The sequence below is a fragment of the Triticum aestivum genome, chromosome 5D (assembly GCF_018294505.1).
Source record: "Triticum aestivum cultivar Chinese Spring chromosome 5D, IWGSC CS RefSeq v2.1, whole genome shotgun sequence".
Classification (NCBI taxonomy): domain Eukaryota; kingdom Viridiplantae; phylum Streptophyta; class Magnoliopsida; order Poales; family Poaceae; genus Triticum; species Triticum aestivum.
In genome coordinates, this window is record NC_057808.1 from 379,552,217 (window position 1) to 379,562,015 (window position 9,799).

Below are 9,799 nucleotides of genomic sequence, written 5' to 3' on the forward strand. Positions count from 1 at the left end.
ACGAGCCCTGCTAAAAAGAGTAAACTTCAGTTGTGTTCTGTGCACCAACTTAGCTACTCCTACTAATCTTGATGCTGCTCGCCACGTTTGGTTTTAATTCCACCGGACACTATTTGTTAATACTCTCCTATGAATGTTTTCTACAATAAAGTAGTCTATGTAGGAGTACAATATATTAGCAGTCGAAGATTTTAAACAGGGCTTGCATCCGCATTTGTCTTTGCTCTCCCGATCGAAACTCCGGTTTAATATGATTGTGTTCATTGGTTGTAAACGATACGACATCAGAAGTGATCGTATTAGTAAGATTCAGACAGTTAGCACCTGACTGGAGATAGCCAAAATCGTACCTCCTTGATATTGTTGCTGTTTGTGGTTCTTCTCTACGGCGTTTGTGTTTCTCCGTATGGGTGGCCAGGTCGGCCGGTTCTGCCATGTGCGGGTTGTTGTAACGGTTTTAGTCCGAGTTTTCGTTAATTAACCGGACAACCACCTTCCGTTTTAATGAAATCGAGATCTTTAGGGGCCGAGTTTGAAAAAAAAGAAGATATTGTAGCTGTTAGTGCCCTGATCTTGTTCTTTACCATCCTCTCTCATTCCCCCCTATATCCTACCCCCTTCCTCCCCTATCCGATCTCCTCTTCCACATGGGACTACCATCAGTTGCCCTGGCGTGGCCCGCTACACCCACCACTTGCATTGACTCTAGTTTCACCCCGGTGCCTCCTCTTTCATCATCCGAGTAAAAGATGGAAAACCTAACACTGGTACTGTCACTGGAGTTGGGGCTGCATGCGCCTTGGTTCAAATGGATTTTACATGAATTTTGGAGGATTGTAATTTTTGGAAAACAAATTTTACGTTCGATTTGTAGGAGTGAAAGAAGGAGAGAATTCCATAAACCGAAGAAATTATTCCAAGTGAAGCTACCACTTCTAGATCTAGCATATGGACGTGGCGGAGCGATCCGCGTCAAGGCGATGCTACACAGGCATGTGAAAGAAGGAATGATTGGAAGGAGCCAAGCCCGAAGTGGCCCGCTGCGCGTCGCGCTCCGTCTATCCTATCGGATCACCGTGAGCAGATGCACCGTCGCCATTTACAATCCCTTCCTCTTGTTGCCCGTGCCTATCAACCGTCACCGTCTTGACCGGAGCGCGTGCCAACTCAACCATCTGCTTATTTAGAGTATTTCCAACAGACGCCCAAAAACTGCTCCGCACATTAAAATCTAGGGTTTTTGGGCGTCGGACAGCTCCAGCAGAAGCTATAAAATAATGCGCACGCAAAAAAGGGTTGGGCGTGCTGAAAAACGCTATCACATGCTGCAAATTTGAGGCGCCGGATTGCGCGATTCACAATTTACACTGCGTGCTTTTTTGGGCGCGCATTTTTTGGCATATGGTAAAGCAATGTTGGGTCCGACATGCTAAATGTGCTACAGTGGCGCGTTAAAACTATTTTAGGGCGCGAAACTTTTGTGCACGAAGATGCTCTTACGGCAGTTTTTCCCCTTCCTTCTCTGCCTTTGCTTCGACATTTCTCTCCTCAGTTAAGCTGCCAAGTTGCCCGCCCGTCAGGCCATGCACGGATGTCTCCCTATCGGCTCGATCTGGTCCCGTCCTGTCCACTTCGCCGTGGCAAATCTGGATCCCCGGCCGATCGCGGCAACACAAACCGCCCACCCGAAACGGCAAAGACGCTGTTCGAAAACATCGATCACCGATCGCTGAGCTGTGCTGCGATCACCGCATCGCATGTGATTGATTGATGATTCTATCCCCTCATCAGATCAGATCCGTCCAACCAACTGCCATGAGCCCATCAACTCCTCACCACGATCGAGGTCCACTCCGCTTCGAGAAAAAAGAATAAAAATCCATCTCGAGGTGCACGACGCTCACGTGTGCCACTATTGGCCCGAGTCGGACGGTGATTGCCTCCAGCTGTGAGCCGGACCCGCTCCCGCCGTATCCGGGTTACGAGGACGATTTTCTCTGTAGAGCGAGCCAAGCCATGGACGACTCGGGCCAGCTCCCTATATAACGGAGGGTGCGCGCAGCACATAGCCATAGGCAACCATTCATCCCATTGGCCGCAGTGTCCAACGGGTGGGAGGCAGCAGGGAGAATTAATGGGTAAGCGCCAGGTTCTCCCCGCTCTCCTCCTCGCCCTCCTGGCCCTTGCGTCCAGCGGCGGCGGTGCCCATCCGGCTACGCCGGTGAAGGCGCCGTTCAGCAGGCACAGCTTCCCCAAGGGGTTCGTCTTCGGCACCGGCTCCGCAGCCTACCAGGTCCGAGCATGCATTATTACCACGTACTCATCATCAATGGCTTGGCTTGTTGCCGGACACTTGCATGATTCTGTGGTGGCTTGCGTGCAGTACGAAGGCGCCGTCAAGGAAGGTGGCCGGGGACCGACGGTGTGGGACAAGTTCGCCCATACTCCAGGTACACACTCTGCCCGCTCGATCTACACTAAATAATGTGGCTTCCTCCCATATACAGTAGTTCATGTGCTTGCATCTATACACTGATAAACTAAGGCATGTCCATGGAAGCAGTGCTAGGCTCAAATACTACCTCCGTTTCAGTTTACAAGTCCTATGCATATACCTAGGTTGCCAATGTTATCATCCTAATATAAACTATATCACACAAAAATTGTACCTTTTAAAAATAGAAACTCCAAAGTTTATGTTGGTATATTTTTGTAACATATGACTTGTATTAGGTTGGTCAAATTGACGACCTAGGAGTACACACACGCCCTGTAAACTAAGAGAGAGGTAGTAGCCTCTTCTCCGAAGACATATACATCCACTTTAAGCTTGAGATTATCAGTTAATGAAAAGCTAAAAACAAAGCTGTATGTTGCCCACTTGCCCTGCAGGCAAGATCGCAGACGGTGGCAATGGAGACGTAGCGCTAGATTTTTACCATCGCTACAAGGTGAGCTACTGTCATCTTCATGTGGCGAGTATTTAATCAAAAACTACCATATTTTACGGAAACGTGACAGAAAACCACCACTTTATAATTTTATGCGGAAAACTACCACTTTTGTCTTAATCCGTGGCAAAAAACTATCAAATCTCGAAACCGGTCGCTTGGCCCGCGCCAAGCACCAAACTAACCAGCCGGTCCCATGTTTCAGTTGCCACGGTGGCCAAGCGACGCCCGCCGCGCGTTAACGGCGCGTCCGCGGTCGGAAACGGCGTCGTCAGAGGATCAGCATCAAATGGGCGGTCCCACGTTTTGGTGTATTGAACGCAAACTGACAGCCGCCGTTTCCGACCGCGGACGCGCCGTTAACGCGCGGCGGGCATCGGTTGGCCACCGTGGCACCTGAAACGTGGGACTGGCTGATCAGTTTGGTGCTTAGCGCGGGCGAAGCGACCGGTTTCGAGACTTGGTAGTTTTTTGCCACGGATTAGAACAAAAGTGGTAGTTTTTCGCACAAAATCGTAAAGTGGTAGTTTTCTGTCACGTTTCCGTGAAATGTGGTAGTTTTTGGTTAAATACTCTCATGTGGCAGTACCGTAGATCCTTCGCCATTCATTTTCGAAATTAATTAACTTGGCTTCGATCCGTGATTGCAGGAGGATCTGAAGTTGGTGGTGGACATGAACATGGATGCCTTCAGGTTCTCTATCGCGTGGAGCAGGATACTGCCAAGTACGTGACAGATTGCGAGAGAATAGCACTTCTCTAATTATGTTTTTCCTCAGGCAACTCATCAATGTATCATCTTTCTCTCTGCCTTACTACTCGCAGCTGGTTCTCTGAGTGGAGGAGTTAACAGCCACGGGATTGCATTTTACAATAGCCTTATCAACGAGGTCATAGCTAAAGGTGCTTTTTTATCTCTCTGTCCTATTGGCTACATATTTTTCACGAAGAAAATAACTGTTGCTTCCACATGGTAGGGTTGAAGCCATATGTCACACTGCACCACTGGGACACACCCCTGGGGCTAGAGGACAAATACGGTGGCTTCCTCAGTGAAAAGATTGTGTAAGTGACGCAGTCACAGGACATCTCGTTTGCCCTACACACAGTTTCAGTGACGTGTGCCATAACATCAGTCAACTTTATAAACAGTTCCTTCCCGCAAAAAAAAAAAAAAACAATCTACCAATAACTAGTCTACAGAATGACAGAAACCCTGAGTTTCTAATCAAATTCCAGTGACGAGCTAAATAGTACTCCCTCCGTCAAAAGTTAGTGTAAAATTGAGTCACTTATTTTGAGATGTAGGGAGTATTCAGTTACTGTTTTACAAATCAAGATTTTGGCTACTAAATGCACTCGTTTTTATCAGAGGGCCATACCAGACAAGATCTCTATTCATATAGTTTTTCAAAAAGAAAGTTGAAACACAACTGGCCTATGCATCACTACGATGCACGTAGCCATACGATCCCTGTCATAATTCGGAGCTTTGTGGCATGCACTCATGCATTGACCGCTTGGTAACCACACATTTGTTTCGATAAATGATACTCATAATATAGTATGTTTTTCGACACTAGTGTAGTGTAAAAAAAAAACGTCTTACTTTACACGGAGCGAGTAGTAACCACTTACCACACAATTGACTACAAGAAAATCTGTGCAGAAAAAAACAGCTTCCCGGCCGGTAAACGCTGCTGCAGGGCGGTAACCATCCCTGCTGGTTCAGATTCGTGTTGAGTCAAACGAGGCCTGAACGTCTAATCCTGCTAACATTAACAATTTCGCCGTGAGCGTAACGTGCAGTGAAGATGGGCCATGCATGATCGAATCAATTGAATTTTATTAATCCAAGAACGGATGATGCATGCATGGCGCAGGAAGGACTACGTGGACTTCACGGACGTGTGCTTCAACGAGTTCGGCGACCGCGTGAAGAACTGGACGACGTTCAACGAGCCGTGGACGTACAGCACCTACGGCTACGCCACCGGCGTGTTCGCGCCGGGGCGGTGCTCGCCGCACGTCTCCAAGTCCTGCGGCGCCGGCGACTCGGCCCGGGAGCCCTACATCGTGACGCACAACATCCTGCTGGCCCACGCCGCCGCCGTCCAGCTGTACCGGCGAAAGTACCAGAAGGCGCAGGGCGGCGAGATCGGCATCACGCTGGTGTGCCACTGGTACCTCCCCTACAGCAACTCCACCGCCGACAAGGACGCCGCCAAGCGCCGGGTGGAGTTCATGCTGGGGTGGTTCATGGACCCCATCGTGCACGGCGACTACCCGGCGTCCATGAAGAGCTGGCTCGGCGCCCGGCTGCCGAGCTTCACCCGGGAGCAGAAGGCGATGCTCAAGGGGTCGCACGACTTCTTTGGCCTCAACTACTACACCACCTACTACGCCATCGCCACGCCCCCGGCCAACGCCCTCCTCGGCTCCTACGACGCCGACAACCGCTCCAACGTCACCGGCTTCCGCAACGGCAAGCCCCTCGGCCCGCAGGCCTACACCGAGTTCCTCTTCGTGTACCCGCCGGGCATCCTCGAGCTCATGCTCTACGCCAAGCGCAAGTACAACAACCCGGCCATCTTCGTCATGGAGAACGGCATCGACGAGGGGAACAACAGCACGCTGCCCATCAAGGAGGCGCTCAAGGACCCCGCCAGGATCAACTACCACTACAAGCACCTCCTCTTCCTCAACCTCGCAATCAAGTACGTAATTCATTCAACTTCCCTGCAGCCATGTACTTATCGCTCGTTTCGTCCTCCTTAATTTGCTAGCTAGCTAGCTAGCTAGCTGAACTAACCTTCTGCATGCAAATCTCGGCAAATTTCTCCAGGCACAAGGTGAACATAAGGGGCTACTTCTCGTGGACGTTCATGGACTGCTTCGAGTGGGGGGACGGGTACAAGGACCGCTTCGGCCTCATCTACATCGACCGCAACACGCTCAAGCGCTACCCCAAGGACTCCAGCAAATGGATGGGCAGATTCCTCAAGAAATGATCCATGATCCATCTGCATGCGCAGGCCTGGTCTCATCTCTGGGGGGCGTTCGGGTTTAGCATCTGCATATGCTGCAAGCATGCATGGTTTGTGAGTTTGAGACTATGAGTTGCGGTGATACCGCCGTTATTAACTACAGTAACTAGTAGTACTTGGACATGTGGAGTGTCTATTATTTTATTTTATTTTTATTTATGCGGGGGATGTTGAGCGTGAGTCATGGCTGTTGAATAAGCGTTTGCTGCATTTGGCCGTCGATCGTGCGAAGGAATAAAACTTGAGGTTGAGGATGTGTTGTTCTTCCCAAGTCAGTTTGAGAAGTATTCGTAGACCTGTAGTTGTTTTCTAAAGCCTCCGATCAAATTACACTTGATTTCTATAATGTTTTTCTTTTTTGGAAAAGTAGGTTAAGTCCCACGGCCTCTGCATCAATCGATGCATACGGCCATCTTTATTTATTATTCAACATAGGTCTAACAAAAACATACATCAAGCCACCCGAAGCCACCACTCACATCTACAAAACTCGATGATGTGAGTGCTCTCACTCCCCACATCTAAAACAGGTTCCGTCTCCGATCCATCCACATAACATATCGGAACCCACAGCCGGTGCAGCAGACCTAAAGTGTACATCACATGCATATGCTTTAGACGCCGCCATCATCATCGAACCGCTGACCCATCTTCAGGAGAGAGATCCGCATCATCCTTGCCAGTCCGTTCATCCGTCGACGCCACCGCCCCACGCTCGTTCGTCCAGATGTGAAGGTTCTGGAAGATCTGTCATGCGTAGCACCTGCCGACCAGGCATGACACAGCATAGCACCTGTCGGCCAGGCATGACTTGACATCTCCACCGAAAGCTTCGTGCAAGACGAAGCCACTCCACCTCCTGCCTCTGTCTTCCAGCTCTGCTCCACAGACGTTGCTCCCAAGAGAGAAAACGACACCGCAGTATCGCCATCGTCCGATCTGGAAGACCAGATCCTAGGGTTTCCCCCGGAGCAGCACGAGTGGGCCGACAGTAGTTACACGGCGATGCCTTCATCAAGGTAACGACGCAGAATGCCGCCATCGCCTGCCATCGGCTCGGTTTTCACCGGCAACTATGTCTTCTCGACTCGCAGCCGAAACTAGATGGCGGATCTCGAGATCTGACCATCCAGCCTCAGGCCGACCACCCCCGGCGAAGGAGATGGCCACCATCGCCAGCGGCATCGGACAGATCAGATCTGACAGGAGGCGACGCCGACCAGTCAACCATGGCCACATCCCCTCCTGAGATCCGCCCTCCCCACGAAGCCGCCAGAGTAGCGCCGAACCACCGGTAAAGACGAAGACCGAAGGGCGGTCTCGCGCCGCCGGTCCCTCCAGACCGCGAGGCTGCAGCCTAGATCCCTGCCGTCCCCATCACTGGCGGCGCCCGAACTTAGCCGACGCACGTCTCTGGGAACGGCGAGGTGGAGGAGAGGGGAGGGGCCGCGGCCGGGGCGTTGGGATTGGCCCCCTGATGTCCCTGGAGGGAGCGATACGCGGGAGCCTGGGAGCGATTTCTAGAATGTACAACTGCTCAATTTGTAACATCCCAATTTTTATTAAATTTGGATGTTAGTAGAATCATCATTTGTATCTCATGTTTTATTGCATTTCGGTTTTTTCTGAAATATTATAATATTTTTACACTCAAGAAAAATAAAAGAGAAAGGATAAAATGACTTCCTCAAATATTAAAGAGTTCGAAAAATTATTAGAATCTTATTTGGAGTTTTAGAAGTTTATTTGATAAATAATTTTATTGGTAAAAAGTGCATTTATTGCATTAGAAAAATACTTTCAAAATTTTCTGTGCTGGAATTAATGTTCAGTGCGCTCTATATTATCACTAGTGATTTTAGAAATTATTGTAGTATTTTTATAAATTCGTTTGGAGTTGTTTTGGGCCTCAAAATGTTTTCTGTAAAAACACACACACACGCAGTGTCTGGACCGAAACTGCGTTCGGCCGAGGAGCACGCCAGCCAGCCCATTGGCCATTCGGCCCAAGGCCTGCTCCCGCCCAAATTTCTTTAGCGTCGACCGACCGCTGCCTCCCTCGCTCGCCCGCACTCGCCAACAGGTGGCACCCGCCCCCACCTTAGGGCATCTCCAATGGGAGACGCTTAAATAGGCGCTTATGGTAAGGATTTTAGGCTAAGCGTCTGTGCTAGAGTCTACACCTCCAACACAAGTCGCAAATAACAGGCGCTCCACGAGTTAAAAATGAACAGAAACGTCAAGCGAAAAGGCTGGAGCGCTCGACGCCTAATTTTGCTGCGGCGCTAACAAATGAGCGGGATTTGGCTGGGAATAAGACGTAACGGATGGGATTTTGACCCTGGCGTCCCGTCTCAGCGCTCCGGTTGTAGATGCCCTTATCATCCCCAACCTCCCGCTTAGGGCACAGTGGGGACGCCGCGTGCGCCGCCCGCAGCCTCGCGGATGAGGCTTATCCGCAGCGCTCCTAGCATCGCCTATAAATGCCCTCGAATCCCCTCTGTTCTTCTCGCCGTCTCGCTTCTCCTCACGCCACTCGTAGCCGCCGCCTCGCTGCTTTGCATATCGCCGGAACCGAAGTTCTTCGTCGTCGTTTCCGTCGCCAGTGGCACACCCGAGCCCTCATTTTCTTCGTCAACCTTCTTATCTCATCGAGGCGCACCATTTTGACACCTTTTTGCCGCGTAGGTCACGCCGGAGACGACGCCCCGACGACCTCGAGCCCCGCCGGAGCACCGGAGCGCCGCCGCCCGTCCCGACACCGCCGACGCCCCGCGCCACCACCAACCGAACGCCCGCGTCACGCTCGACCTCGCCATCTACTTCCCCAACGCCGGAGCCGCCGCCCCGTTCGACGCCGAGCCACCTTGCCGTCATCTTCTTCGCCGCCGATGCCGTTGGCACGCTGTAAGCCACCGCCCGCCTCTCGTCTGTTAGATCGTAGATCAACAGCGCATATTAGATTAGGTCTATCCAGTGAAACTATCTTAGCAAATTTTGTTAATTTCAAATTTGAATTTGTTTCAGATTCAAATTCAAACCCCACTTGGCCATACCTCCTAAACCGTAGCTTTGTTTGAATTAATTCTTTTTGCACTTTGTCACCCTAGCCAAATCCTATGACTCGAACGGATGTCACGATATTTTACCACAATTAGGTTCTAACCATGATAAATTTTACTCCTATGCCATATATAGACTTTAGTTCACATCACAAATTTTGAACCCTATTTCACACGTTGCCTTTGCACTTAGAAATTTTTTGTGGTAGTTAAGTGTGTTGGATTTTCATTTGGGTTTTCTGAATCTTTTCATGTTGCATATTATTTTGGTTCTCTAAATGATTGCTTATGTGTGTTTATTTACTTTGGCGATAGATTGTCTGGAGTGCGAAGCTGAATACTATCATTCTCTAGAGTTGAACCACCAGTATCAAGGCAAGTTTACATCTTGATCATACTTTTATTACCTATGTTGTTTATATGCACTTAGCCCTTTGTGATAGGATTGCATGGTACTCCCTCTGTTCCTTTATATAAGGTGTGTTTGATTTTTGATAAAATTCCACAACGTAAGGTGCATTTCTTCTAATTCTTCGTAATTTCTTCGTGAGCCCTTCAAATAAAGAAAAGTATCTCTCCCCTGATTGCATGCATCTCTTCTTGTAAAGAGAAAAAGGAAAGTATCTCTCTCCTGATTGTGTGCATCTCTTACTTTCCTAGCATAAATGATTTAGTTGCCGCTAATCAATGATTTAGACAAGGTTAATTTCATCCTAATATGTGCATAGTTATGTGTCTT

At 49.6% G+C, this 9,799-nt stretch overlaps 1 protein-coding gene across 1 annotated transcript; it reads left to right on the forward strand.

Moving 5' to 3' along the window:
- Positions 1-2,060: 2,060 nt before the first annotated feature.
- LOC123121931 (beta-glucosidase 30) lies at positions 2,061-6,252 on the forward strand. The gene is made up of 8 exons (XM_044542028.1): positions 2,061-2,293; positions 2,384-2,450; positions 2,893-2,951; positions 3,602-3,677; positions 3,777-3,854; positions 3,929-4,016; positions 4,835-5,668; positions 5,797-6,252. The coding sequence occupies exons 1-8, from the start codon at positions 2,135-2,137 to the stop codon at positions 5,960-5,962; spliced, it is 1,527 nt and encodes a 508-aa protein (XP_044397963.1). The 5' UTR covers positions 2,061-2,134; the 3' UTR covers positions 5,963-6,252.
- Positions 6,253-9,799: the final 3,547 nt, after the last annotated feature.

Coding starts and splice junctions, on each gene's coding strand:
- LOC123121931 (XM_044542028.1), top strand. CDS start 2,135: ATGGGTAAGCGCCAGGTTCTCCCCGCTCTCCTCCTCGCCCTCCTGGCC. Junction 3,855..3,928: donor CAACGAGGTCATAGCTAAAG/GTGCTTTTTTAT, acceptor TCCACATGGTAG/GGTTGAAGCCATATGTCACA. Junction 4,017..4,834: donor TTCCTCAGTGAAAAGATTGT/GTAAGTGACGCA, acceptor TGCATGGCGCAG/GAAGGACTACGTGGACTTCA.